This window comes from Mastomys coucha, unplaced genomic scaffold, assembly GCF_008632895.1.
Source record: "Mastomys coucha isolate ucsf_1 unplaced genomic scaffold, UCSF_Mcou_1 pScaffold8, whole genome shotgun sequence".
Classification (NCBI taxonomy): domain Eukaryota; kingdom Metazoa; phylum Chordata; class Mammalia; order Rodentia; family Muridae; genus Mastomys; species Mastomys coucha.
In genome coordinates this window covers 38,111,393-38,125,829 of record NW_022196914.1, presented here as the reverse complement: position 1 = coordinate 38,125,829, position 14,437 = coordinate 38,111,393, and the positions used below count along the sequence as shown (strand labels likewise).

Genomic DNA, 14,437 nt, shown 5'->3' with positions numbered 1-14,437 from the left:
AGATATTCCATGACAAAACAAAATTTACCCAATATCTTTCCACAAATCCAGCCCTACAAAGGATAATAAATTGAAAACATCAACATAAGAAGCAAAACTACACCCTAGAAGAAGCAAGAAGGTAATCTTTCAACAAATCCACACAAACCTAATTCCACCTCTTACAACAAAAACAACAGGAAGTGACAATTACCTTTTCTTAATATGAAAATATCTTAATATGAAAATTAATATTACCAAGATATCCTAATTGATTGAAATCCAAAAATATGAGGAATTGGAAATTTGTTGATTGTCATCCAATGGTCTCTCTAATTTGGTAATTGGAGAAATAAGTCTAACATTGTACAATCTATATACACTTTAAGCTTGTTTGTGAGTGTCTTGCTGTGTATAACATAAGGGTCTTGAAATCTTGCTTCTCCTATCTCAGCCTCTTTATTAGTAGTATTGTTTATTTCATGTTTTTATACTATACTATGGTTTTCACAACAGCTTATATATTTCAAAAGTATTTATATACCCAAGGGAGACATAGACAATTAACTTGGGAGGTGGCTTGTAGGAAAGAGTGAGACTGAATGCTTTGCTTGACATTTGTAGCTCTTGTATCAAGTTTGAAGAAGAAGACTTTATAAGTTACTCTTTCTCTGAGATGAATGCTTTTCCGAATTAACCAGATTTTTACCCACACCTAATGTCTCTGTCCCCCTCCAAGTAGAACCATTGTTCATTGAAACAGTTGGTGAATGACTTTATGGATAGACTATCTTAATACATACACCATTTCTTAAATGAATGTAACCTGTTCTCTGTGGGCTGAGAATAAAGTCACTCACTCAAGTCAAATAGTTTTGACCATAGCAGGAAGTCTGTATCCAAAAATCGAGCCTACAATTCATTCCTTGGTGTAGCAGAACTGTCAACTCTTAGCTTAGCTACGATGGAGGTAAAATCCTTTGGTGATTTGAGGGTCATTGAAGTACAGCCTTATTATAATGAAATCCAATGTCTAAAAATTGTTCTTATTTTGGGCTTGTACCACAGTAAGAGCCAAGATTTTAAACTCTACTAAATACAAAACAAACAAACAAAAAGACTTTATATATTTATGTTCATTTAAGAAAATACTAGTAGTGATGTATTATTTTGAAATATACAGTTAATATGTTTGGAGTTATTTAAAATTTATATTGAGAAAAACGTATGTATTTTCAGTATTGCTGTAGAAAATTATCTACATAACATTGTTAAATTGATTGTTGTTTTATATCAAACAACTTTTATAATACTCATTTTTATTGTTATAATATTTTATAAATTTTAAGGAATATGGCAAAAAAAGATATTGTAGGTATTAAAGAGGGGGTCTCTGGGAGGAGTTGGGGTATAAAAGGGAAACAAGAATGTGATTTAATTCTACTTACTTAAAATATGTTTTTAAATGTTAACAAATTCAGATAAATTGAAATCATGTCGCTTTTCTCATCACAATGCAATAAAAGTAAAAAAATGAAATCAGTAAACATGATGATTTAATAAAAAAAATAATTATTTTGTAATTTTCTGTCTCTCTATCTCTGTGCTTTCCTGCTAACAATGCAGTATAGTTTTCCCTGCCTCGTTTGTATAGGGAGCCGGGATCATTGTAGTTTTGTTTCCACAAATAAATGCCCCATACTTGAATCAGTGTGTTCAATATGCAAATGATCTTACAATGATCTTACACTTCAAGGTCAAAGACTGATTTCCTCCTTTGCCATGCTACACCAAGACATACATGTTTACCTCATATTCCATTTTTATCCTTTCCAAAACTGTAGTGTTGTTTCAGGATGTATAATGAGGAAATTCATTCTTTGCCTAGAACTCACCAATCTAGAGTAAGTTTCCTGTCATATATTATTTAATAAAACTTTTCTTAAGCTTCAACTTTCTACTCAAGCTTACATTGGCTACTCTTTGTTGTAGTAGGAAGTAGCAACACCAAAACCCTGATGACATTCAATGAATAACTAACAGTTTAATAACACAAAAATACATATGTCCCCAAACCACTTTAAAGATATATAGACATTTTACACACTGACAAATAATACCACAAACCTTGCAATATTGTATCACAGATAACTCCAACTGAATAAACTTACATGCTATACGATTTACTTATTCTGCATGTTCATAAAAGCAACTTGCTCTCTGATAGCCCTTTTCCTTGGTGATTTACCTCAGCTGTCAGCAACCAATTTGTTCAGATTAATGCTCTGCATAAAAGTATAACAATCACGAGGATTTATTAGCTGATTACCGTAAATGTGGAAGTTTGACTTGCCTGCCAAAAATGCAGGATTGGAAAGTTAACGAATGACATGTAGAGTAACATTATTTCACCTTCACCTGAAATTTGTGGTTCAACAACAAGTAAGATTTGTTGTTCAAACTTGCAGTATGATAACCATCATCTAAGTTAGTTTACTAACTACTTGTTTTATTGAGGAGTTAAAGGCTTCCAGAAAACATGCTGAACCTGAATGCGAGCTTTAGATTCAGGAGAGTTGGATTTGTACCCTGGAGCAGTCATTCCACCAGCATAATCATTGAGAAGCCTCTGAACCAGCTTTGGCTTTGCTCTTTGTATCAGCAAAATTGGCATGATATAACTTTCCTTCTATGCCCTCATGTTGAGCTGCATATAACACAGCTACAAGCTTTAAAATATTCATTGTTGTCATTACTAACCTCTGTTCTTGGTGAATGTACTTTTATATAAGCAAAACCAACAAAATGTGTAAACTCCTACATATCACAATGATGAAAATTGTGAACACAACAGGTATAGAAGTCAATAGCTACTCCACACATAATGTCATAAAGAAGCCAACAATTGCCTATACATAATGTCATGGAGAAGCCAACAGATAGCTATACATAATGTCATGGAGAAGCCAACAGCTAGCTATACATAATGTCATGGAGAAGCCAACAGCTCGTCCATATGCCATATCATGTTGAATGATGATATACTTGGAGGTAGAATCTGTAAATGCTAGCTTTCAAGTCTTTATTCAACTATTGTGCTATGTCTGAGACAGAACAATCAGGCAAAAGGAAGAAATGAAGGCAAATTCTCACAATTTACATATACTATGATCTTATTTCTAGAATATCTCAAAGCCCCAAAGCCCACCAAAACCCATTAGTGCAATAAAACAATTTTCAAAACTGCAGAATCCAAAATCTATAGATAAATATTGGTAACATTGTTGTCTATCAATAGCAAATTACCTGAAAGAATAGAAAGAAAACAAACTAATTAGCTGTAAGAGTAAAATAATTGTGAATAAAATGAACCAAGTTAAAGTAAAAGCATGGAATGTTATGTGCATTTGATTGGATTGAAATAATCCATATTGTTAAATTTCCATGCTATTCAAAGTGATCTGCAGATGCAATATAGTTTCTATGAGGGTATGGACAACATTCCACAAAGAGCTAGCATTTTTAAGCAAACAAACGGCCAAACTCATTATACTACCTGACTTCCAAATATACTAATGAATGACACTTAAACAAATGGATTGGAATTCAGAGCCTAGAGCCCTACAGCAAGATATCCACAAGCAAAGATGCTCAGCAAACATGCTAGACATATGTAACAGAGCATAAGCAGACTCTACAAGGAATTGTCTTGGGAAAACTGGATATCCACATGCAGAAACCAGTTCATGATCTTTCCCAGTGTACCAACCAACACAAAACAGAGTAAAGTCTTTAACAGAAGACCTAAAACCACAAAACCATTGAGAGAAAATAAATACATAAATATTCAGATTCTTTACTATCATGTTTAATGCAGTGTTTCATACAGCCTTCATTTAGTAGACCCAAAAAGTATCCATCCTCTTATGGATAAGCAACATGTAATACATACTTACAGTAGAATATTATTTTTTTCTAAAATACTGAAATTCTGGTTTTAATACTGGAGTTTTCCAAAAAGTCAAGAAGCATGGACCATCATTTATGGGTACACAGATACAACAGGTCATTACACTGAGTAAACTAATCTACACATAAAACAGTAGTGAGTGCCATCATCTCACTGACATGGGATCTAGAAAGGCTGACTTCACAAAAGCTTCAAGTAGATCCAGAAATTAGAGTTTCAAGAGGCTTGGAGGAACAGAGAGAGGAGGTGATGAGGAAAGGCTGACTGGTCAGTCTAAGGCTCAGCCGATAGAGGCTGGTGTGAGTTCTGGTGTGCTGTGGTACAATAGTGTGGTAACACTATTGGGTGTGTGTGGTAGAACCTTCCCCTGATGAATAAAGAGTTCAAAGGACCAATCACTTGGTGAGTAGGTGGGACTTTTGGGTTGGAGAGAAGAAGAGGTGAAGAGAAAAGAAAACTACTACCAAGAGAAAACTACTTCCTTTTGGACAGGAGAGAGCATGGAGCCACAATGTAGGTAGACAGAGGCAGTTGGTTTAAGTGATGAACCTGCCACTACAAGATTTAACATAGAATAGCTTACAAAATTAGAATGCTAGTTTCTGCACCCAGTGATTATGTTGCCTGTTGATTCTAAACTAAGACTGTGTGGTGTTTTCCTTCATGCAGCAACTCAAATGTATTCCAGAGAAAGGTACAGCAGCAGGACACACCAACCAGCCATGGGAATTTGGAAGCATGGGGTGTGCATGGCAGCGGCCTGCCATCAAAACTTAGCAACCCAGGTGGAGCAATTTCAGAGCTCAGAGTCAGAGAGTCTGCCAGGCTGAGAACAGGCCAGCTTGTCTGCTGGTGCCTTGCTAATGGTAAGTGTGGATTACAATTTAATATTTCACACAACAGGTGTGTCTACATTTATAATGCTACAAGAAAGATAGTGAATTTTCTATCAACCATAACTGCATGAGGATTAGAGATGTTTATGTTAGTTTAAACATTGTGCTATATATACCTTAAACATCATACGATACCCTAAAATATGTACAACTTTATATGTCAATTAAAATGTTGCAGTAAAAGGATCTTAATAAATGTATAGACTAGTTTTTCTTCTAAATCTATTAACTTAGCATTTTTAGTATGAGCACTGTCAGGACACAACTATACCCAGTGAATTTTCTCTTTTGTATAATACAAATACCTCTTTTCACAATTGTACTTGGAGTTTGTGCCTTCCACCAAGTTATGTTCATATTGACAATATAGTAACAGTGGGCATCAGATCATTCTTTATTTAAACAATGAATAATCATAATTTCCAATATTAAATCAAGCTTCAATTGTCTGTATTCAAATTAAAGAATTTTTATTGAGCATATATGCCACACACTTTCTGATGATGGCACAGTAAGCACACATTCAATTATCCCTCCTGTCATGGAATTTGCATTCTGGTACAGCGAAGTGGATGATCAAATACAATAAGGAAGATATACAGTGTAGAGGCTATGTCTATAAAACATTAGCAGATTTGCAGAAAGGGAATATTAGGAAAACAAAGTTTATCAGATATACAACAGTGCAAAAGCAAGGCAGGCAGATGACTTAAAGAAAGGGTGTCACAGATGAGGAAATGTCTGGTGTGCTGTGGGAACAGTCTAATGTCCATTCTGATGGGAGGGTACAGGAGGAAGAAGGACAGCATTTCAGTGCAGAGGTATGAGACCACATTGTACAGAACACTGTAGATCATAGTAGGACTTTGCTTCCACTCAGACAATTGATGGGAAACAACTGAAGAACTCTGAAGAGAAGAATTAAATTATTTTATTTTGTGTTTTATTTTTTTTTCTCTTGGGACAGGAGAAATGGTATGATAAGTAAAGGTGTTTGCTATGCTCCTTGGGTTCCAATTTCAATCCCTGGAACACATGTAAAGATGGAAGAAGAGAACAGATCCCACAGTGTTGTCCTCTGAATTTGACAAGGGTGCTGTGGCATATGTACAAACATAAACCCGCATAACATAACATACATACAAATATATTAAATAAAAGTTTTAAATGTTCTTTATAACCCATATCTTACTGAAGTTGCAGTAGTCTCTACCACTCTTTGAGCCTTTACAAAACAGCTAACAAAAATAACAACAACAAGGAAGATATGGAAAAGTGAGATAAGAAAAAAAAAACCCACATAGAAATCCAGGAGCAGAAGGAAGTGGTCAGAAGGTAGGGTTTGGGCCAAGTCCAACAACCTTGTTCTGTCTGATCACACTATAAATAACCCCAGTTATGGATTCTAGGAACCTGAAGGTTTCAGTAGCTAAGGCAGCCCTTCAGGAGCCCCTTAGTAAAGAACTTAGCAAATGGATTTCAAACCATAGAGCTTACGTGGTGATTTACACTAGAAGTGCTAAGGGTGGAGTTACTCCAGCTGCCAAGGAAGAGGCAGAAATAGGTTTAACAGACTGTACATTTGAAAAGAAATAAAACCTAATTAAATAGAAAAAACAGATGACATTGGTTACTGCATTGGACCAGACTGTTAGATGAGGAGAACGGAATGGGGTGACTGCTGCCATGGTCTGCAATGGAAGCAGGTGGTTGTCAACCTGGAGGTGCAGTGACAGGGGCGATGAGGGCCCCGAAAAAACATCTGCTGAAGGATCTCTCATAGCCTGATGATACAGGAATACACATAGATTCTTCAAGAGGTAAGTCTCATGGGAGATCTTCATGCAGTGGGCTGCAGCCTGGATGAAAGACTGGACCACTGCTGTTAGCAATGTTAGCAAGGAACAAAGGAAAATCTTGAAAGAAGAGATTTTGGGCATTGGGAGTCAGGGACTAACATAGGGTGTCTACACTGAAGCAACATCTTAATTCCTCATATAGTAATAGTAGTAAGTTGGGTATGAGAATCTGGGGCTAAAAGCAGAGTAGAGTGATCAGCACCTTGGTAGTTCTCCGACTGTAGGTGGCGCAGGAAGCACAGGAAGCAATACACTCACTGGAGGAGCAAGTGCAGGCAGAGAAAGCCTGAGGGATGAATTCTGACGCATTTGCTCTAGAACTATGGTTGGAGAGGGATAAGGACAGAAAACGCAAAGAAGTATTCAAAGCAGGAGTCAGGTGAAAAACCTTTCAAGGTATGGAAGCCATCAGCTAGTTCCTGCTCTGCTGCTGGGCAAGGTGAGATGGCCAGTAGGCTGGCTACATGGGTTGGGGTTTACAGATGGCCCGGTGGAAGTAACTATTGGGGTAGAAGCCTCCTGACCCCATGAATTCCCGTGAGAATGGAGGGAGGCAGTTTTCACCGCTGAAATATTTATGCTTCATCCCCCCAGACTTGAATCCATTTCTTTAACTGATAGTCAGCCTTGCTTTTTATCATGATCAAACTAGTCTTAATATTGACTTTTCATTTATAAAATATACTTTCAAAAATATGTAGCCTAGCATTGAAAAGAAACAGTAAAAACAAAACAAAAAACAAAAAACAAAAACAAAAAACAAAACAACAACCACAAGAACAACAAAACCCCAAAATCCAACAGAACAGCTGAAGCCCAGAAGCAAGGTCGGGTGAGGAGCCTTGGCCTCTTCTTTGCCAGTCCTGTTTTCCATTGAAGAGGAAGGGGAAAGGACTGCACAGCATGACCTGTGACACTTTACAATATCCAAAGTTGGAAATGCTTCCCAAAGAAAGAAATGCATAAACCATAACTTGTCGTTATGAAATAAAAATGGAAAAGGGCAAAGAAGAACCTCACGTAGGAAGTAGCCAGAGCAGGAACCAGCGGGTTCTAGAGAACAGCCCCCTTCAATCTGGAAAGTAGTGAATGAGCAGCTTCCACTTTTATTAGCTGAGGACCAAGACAGGAACTGTTTCTGTAAACTGTGAGAAGAAGTGAGTGTTCATGTAGCAGCTAGATTCTAACTTCCCAAGGACAGAGCTACAGTCAAATACACAGCCGCAGTGGAGTGAGTCTGAGACTCGTAGATATATACTATCACTTAAGCTGGTGGGAGGCATCAAAGTAAAAAAAATAACATTGAGCAAATTCCGACAATAATATTTTTCTGAGGGACACAGTGCAACAAAGATCTCTGCTTTCAAAAGGCTTGAAGGATATAATACAATTCCTAGACCACAGTGGTGTCCCCACACCTTCGTTTACATGTAAAGAATTAGGCATTAACAGAAACTTAGCTTCATCTTCTATTTTACAAGCTTAAGGTGAAAACTATTGTTTAAATAGGTTGGTCAGAATCATTTAAATAAAAATGAGAGTGTAGTATGTTGGGTTGGATTCCTGTTTTTACTTTTTGACTAAAACTCCCTTTACTCTGGGAATGTATGAATTCCCTTTGAATTATAAATTCAATGGCTTGGAATGTCTGTGAAAAATGTTGAAAAAAGATTCTTTAAAACAACAAAGCCCTATGTACACCATGCTTTTATCAATGCTCACAACTTTCCACACATTTTGATGTAATGCAGATATGTAACTGTCCAAAAATATAAAAATAGGCTTTGTAATCAGACCACAATTCCTATCATTCAAGTGGTCAACCCAAATAACCTTAACATTATAGAGAAATGTCACAGAGCCTCAGAATACATTTTGCTGTGTTATCAGATTAACATGGATCTGCGTCACTTGTGTTCTTCCTTTTTTAAAATTCTGGAACTCTTTACAGATTTATGAACTCCTAAGAGATTACAAGGATCCTCGTAGGGAGTTATAGGAAATAATGCATTTTTATGGTCACAATATGCTTTGTAAAAACAAACATTATTACAGATCACTTTCCAGCCTTGAATGTGTTCTTTGTTCCTCTAAGTGTCTCATATCAGATGAAATTCCTCTTTCCCAACTCCCATAACTTTTGTGCACAACAATTCTGACATCTGGAGAAAATTTTTGGCTATCAATTTGAAATTGCCTGTCCATCAACGAGGCAAAGTTGCCACCTGCTGGTCACTGTTTGAATCTATGCTTTTCAGTTCTAGATGGTGCTGTAATGATTGTAGCCAGTGATTGTCATGTTTCCCCCTTGTTCCAAAACCTTCTGCATCGTGAGGAACATTAAGAGATAGTTATGGATGGTGGTTGTTTTGCAAATAGGCTGTCCTGTACCAACACTGCCAGGAAATCTACTGGGAGAGAGACCCTGGCCCTTCCTTTGACTTGCTCTCTGGACTTGATGAGGAAGGAGGTATCAAATGCTAGCCTTTGGGGTTTCTGTCACAGAATTCACACCCTAGCAAAAATAAAAGAATTCTAGAAAAAAAGAAGGTCCCTTCTTTCAAAACTGTAAACATCATTGATAACAACCAAATTTAAAGAAAGCATTGTTTCAACAAAACCTTGCCATCTCTATGGTAAATGAAACAGCAGTTTGCACAAACCTTCCAATAAAGTCATCTCTTTTCCCAGCATCTTTGTCCCAGGCAGTGATGTCCATGATCCCGCCTCTTTCTTCATAGAGATGGAAATCAAATTGCTCTCTCCACTGAGGGTTCAAAGTTTTGGGCATAATCTGGAAAGTAAAAAAAAAAGTTATTGTATTATCAATAATAGTATTTAAGAATCAATTTGAGACAAAGTAGAAAATCTTCTTAAGGACAGTAGTTTATTCAACCAAAACTTCTGTTGTGTACATGTATGTCAGTCAGTAAACCATGTTTGCTGTTTTGTTGTTATGGGTGTGTCCAGAGAAATCAGAAGTAAGTCCTTGACTGTCTTACACAACATACACAATATATGAAAGACAAAGAAAAGGTAGCCTGTCCATGAAATAACTCATTCGGATAATAAAATGTATTCATTCACAGTTTCTGTCTGAAGGAAGAACACATAGTCAGTTATCTTGTAATAAAAGAAAATGAAAATTCCCAGAGTTCCTGTTTCCCCTTACTCCTCATGCACATGGATGTCTAAAATACATGAAAAGCAGACAGTGGGCTGTGTGGGAGTGGAAGTAAGTAGATTTGGGGCAGCTCAGAACACTTTCGCCTTGAGTATTTAATATTGCTGTGCTAGTCCACTTCATGTACAGGGAAATGGCACATGTGTGTGCTCTTCATGTGGTATAAACAACAGGACATCTAGACTGCAATTTTGTGATTCAAGAATTCAGAGAAGACATCTGGTAAACCAATAAACTAATTTACCGATATTAATGTGCTGTAAATTCCATCTAGAATTTGGTTAGGCTGAACTCATATTTGTTTCTCTGTCACTCTTTTTTTAAAAGGTCAAATGTAGTGGCATTTCCTCTCTTTAATGTATGTCAGACAGAGCTTTAGATGTGAAGAGTTTGAAAGCAATGATGTATGTGTATGCATGGTAATGCAAATGAATCACAACTTTAAAGTTCATAATCTGAAATTAATCTGCAATATATCATGGACAGAAAGATCAAATAGAGACATGTGTCCATAGTGGGATTCATATTTCATATCTAAAGAGGAGAATTATAAAACTGAGCCCAGTAGAACATGCAAATTGTGTTAAGAGAAAACAGAAGTGGCCATAGTTATCTATGTTTAGAAATAGTAACCGTTTTAAAATTTGTTCTTAAGCTCCTGGTGACAGACATAGATGGGTGCTGTGATCATTCAAATGTCCTTTGCAGCTTAGATGAACTCCTATGACATTTTGGAATGTAGTACAGTTTTTAAAATCTGCTCATAAATAGATTAACTTTTCAGTGTTTGATATTAGCATTGTCCTTCTTCCATTTAAAAGTTATATCTAAAATTTCCACGTGGACCTCCATAAGATTGCCTGGGAACAATACCCACTGCCTGTTAATGAGTCAGTTTTGTATACTTTGAATTAAGTTCTGATGAAGACTTTCTGTGCTAGAAGGGAACAAGACAGGTTGTTGACCCCTAAAAATCTATGCGGACAAGTCCACTAAAGGCAAGAATTATTTTTTACAAAAATAGAATGTGATCTTTATGTAATTCAGGATGATGGAACACTCATCCTAAGCTGTCTGTAAATGCTAGCTATAAAAAGTGAAAGCTGTTAAAATTATACATGACAAGATGTAGTCCTGGACAATGTCTTTGTTTGTTATTATCATTAGCTGTATAAATAACATGCTCCTACTATTACTTAATATGTGAATCCTAAGAAAAATTGTTACTCTACAAATATTACTACCGCCACTAACCTTCCTCCTTCTATTTTTAGCACTTACTGGGTACTTAGGATCACAACAATGTATAAGCCCTTTCTATGCCTATTATACATTTACTTAATCTCCTCAATAACTTGCTTAGGCATTATTTTAGCTCTATTTCTGCATTGCTACTGTTCATGCCTCGTAGCAACAGCAGGGTTTGGCTCTTTGTTTCCTAAGAACATTTAAATGTCTTGGATATGACGCGGACATTGCAATCATGAACACATGGTAGGTGGGGGATCAATTTGGGAAGAATAAATGTTTAGCAGGAGTGGGAGGGGAAAAAGAAGAGAAGTGAATTGTAATTGTAATACATTTTATACAAGTATAGTATAAAATTTAAAAGTTATGATATGATTAAATAAAGTATAAAACAACTTTGAAAAACTCTTTTGGTCTCTACTGTTCAAAGTCAGACTGGATAAAATGACTCAGAACAATTTGAGAGACTTTCACTGTATGCAAAATCATGCATGTATCAGAGCTGGTCTACATCAACACCCTTGGTCTTTTCTGTGCACAGAAATGTTACACTCTTTTCAGGGTAGAGACTTACCTTGCTCTTGTACTTCTGATGGCCGAGCCGGAACTTCACGTATGGATCACTCAACCCATTGGAATCCATTGCTTTGAGATCTCGACCCTCAATCAAGGTGATGCTGACTATTCCTCTCCAAAGATGTGATTTCCTGTGCTGGTCTGACAGGCGTAAACTTTGGGTCTGAAACTTTGGCAAAGAAGAAATAAGTTAGCTTACCATGTATTAACCTGTAATCTCTGAGTTGGCCTGGCTCTTTTTCCTGGTATAGTTTTCCAAATAGAAGTTAGTCAACTATTATAGTTAAAAAGAGAAAAATAATTTATGCAGTATTATGTGTTAATTATAAAATTATTAACAGATTATGAATTATCATCTCCTGTTATGTTGAGGAATGTCTAAGCACTGCAACCTCTCATCTCCTTAAATTTAAAGATAGAGATATGCCTGTGTTAAAATGAGACAAACAAAATGAGACCACAGCTATGTTGCCCTATTTAAGTTTTAATGGCTTAACTTTTAGACGTTAACTTTCTATGTTAGAAATGGATTCTTTTTATGACTTTAAGATAAAAGGTTAGTGGAAAGTAAGCTTTAGAAAAACTTACAACTGTCCTATTATCTTAGGGGATAAATGACTTTTTGGAGAACCACTTAAGGGATGACAGCACAAACTTTAGCTTACCAGAAACCTTGCTTTTCTTTTAAACTTGCATCACAAATATTTACAATTACTTTTAAGTTAAAATGTGATTTATATTGGTATGCATCTGAATATTTCCTTCATTCTGTTGTAGGAACACACTCTTGTTAATAATTTCTAATATGCTCAATTCTAAATCACAATATTCAGGCCAGTGAACAAATTCAAAAATTTTTAAATTATCAATACTACTACAATATCAACATGATTTAAAAAACATGAGTAGCACTTAAAGCATTCTGTAGAAAGAGTAGTAACAGTAACATGTTCTACTTGAGTCAGCAAAAGATGCCACAGAATTATTGCTTCTGCTGTTAATTGTGTTTGTCCCACTTATAACTGTTTCATGAAGAAATTCAGCTCTCCACAGGTAAGTCATAGGTTAGCTTTATTTGATGTTGAATCCCTTCTACATCAACTTGATGAACTAACAGACTGCCTCATCCATTCTCCTCCCATTTTGACCCATAGAGCTTTTGTATACCACAGCAATACCATTTTTACATGTGATCATAAAAAGGCTTGTATTTTGAGATGCATTTATCACAAAAATAAAAACTTGAGTTCTTCAAAAGACAACAGTTCTAGTGTTGGCACTATTTCCATGAAAATCTTTGTACACAGCATGGTATACTTGTTCAACAGCAACTATTGGGCAGGATGCTGTCTCTGCCTTATTAACATCAATCCACACCTCACCAGTAAGCCTCAAGAGCAGTGCTCATAGGACTCCAGAAGGACAAGAGAGAGCTCAGAAAGTGCATCAAGTTCCACAGAACATAGCCTTCTCTGCTTCTATCTGTACCACACACTGGGTTTCTTTCTATACTGGATTTTGTTTGAACAATGCATTTCTTAGAACAATTGTTTAGAATTAATTGCACCAAACAATGGCTAAGGATTTTCATTGCTTTGCTTTAGAGCAGTATTGTCATGTCAATTGATTAGCTGTAGTAGAGTTGAGGATTGAACCTGGGACCTCTGACACATGGGCAAGCACTCTACCACAGAACTACCCTGTCACGAGGTTGTGACTGAAAAGTTGATGTTGAGATTGTGCAACAGCAGCACTTAGAGTCCATTCTGACCTTTGGCTATGAAAGCTTCTTTGCTAAGAAGGCAATCTTGTTAGTAAAGAACATGCGTAAATAGCTGTCCATCCACACAGAGCTTCACGTTTTAAAAATGTGCTTATGTCATCTGTAGCATTTGGCTTCAACTCAAAATGTGCATAGATGCCAGGCCTCAGCCTCTATTTACTGATGCATAATTGAGGCACAGAGTGTTGAGCTACTAAGTAGTGGATGTAGAATTAGAATCCTGGATTTCTTGGTTTTAATCTTGATGTTTTCCCAAAATAAGTGTTTAGGATAAACATAGTCTTACATGCTTAAAGATAATAATGATTTAAATACAAGAACACAAAAAAGTACTCTCCAGTTAAGTGGGTTGTGGATACAGAGGTAACTTTCTAGTAGAGGGTTTCCTACATGGTAAATTCAGGAAATCAGATCATGTATGTTATTATATGGGTGCATGCATATCCATGACAGACATCGTACTGATGTATGTGTTCCTCCACAAACTCTCCAGAGCAGATGAAATCACACTCACAGCCAAAGCAACATGGGACACAATCTTGGCTGCACTTTGTCACGAACAATGTTGAGACAGTTTCTTCATAGTAGGACACCAGAAAACTACATCTGTTATTCTCCTTCCGATTTCTTCCCCCCCCTTTTTTTCACAGAACCCAAATAAATGAGGAAGGAAAAACATGGTTTCCATGGAGGAGCTGCCAATTGCCATCATCATGAAGAAATGTTTTCTTAGAAGCTAACACAGGGAACAGAGGAGGAGGAGGAACAAACTTTGCAAGAAACAGTTAACAACTGTGGGAACAGGGAGGGGTGGTGCTCTGTAATGGGCTAACAAGAATAAGAAGGTCCTGAACATAAACTGATCATAAATGTTTTTCTATTTTTTATTAGGTGTTTTCTTTATTTACAATATCTTCTTTCCCAGGTTCCCCTCCAAAAAAA

General features: G+C 36.5%; 1 protein-coding gene across 5 annotated transcripts in view; it reads right to left on the bottom strand.

Annotated features, from left to right (window-relative positions):
* Mctp1 (multiple C2 and transmembrane domain containing 1) overlaps positions 1-14,437 on the bottom strand; it is a 586,378-nt gene that overhangs the window by 205,447 nt on the left and 366,494 nt on the right. For all 5 annotated transcript variants that reach the window (XM_031359932.1, XM_031359934.1, XM_031359933.1 and 2 more), the window contains 2 exons: positions 11,711-11,881; positions 9,368-9,498 (listed from right to left, as the gene is read on the bottom strand). In XM_031359932.1, coding sequence (XP_031215792.1) covers positions 9,368-9,498; positions 11,711-11,881 — 302 coding nt within the window. The remainder of the gene's footprint in view (positions 1-9,367; positions 9,499-11,710; positions 11,882-14,437) is intronic.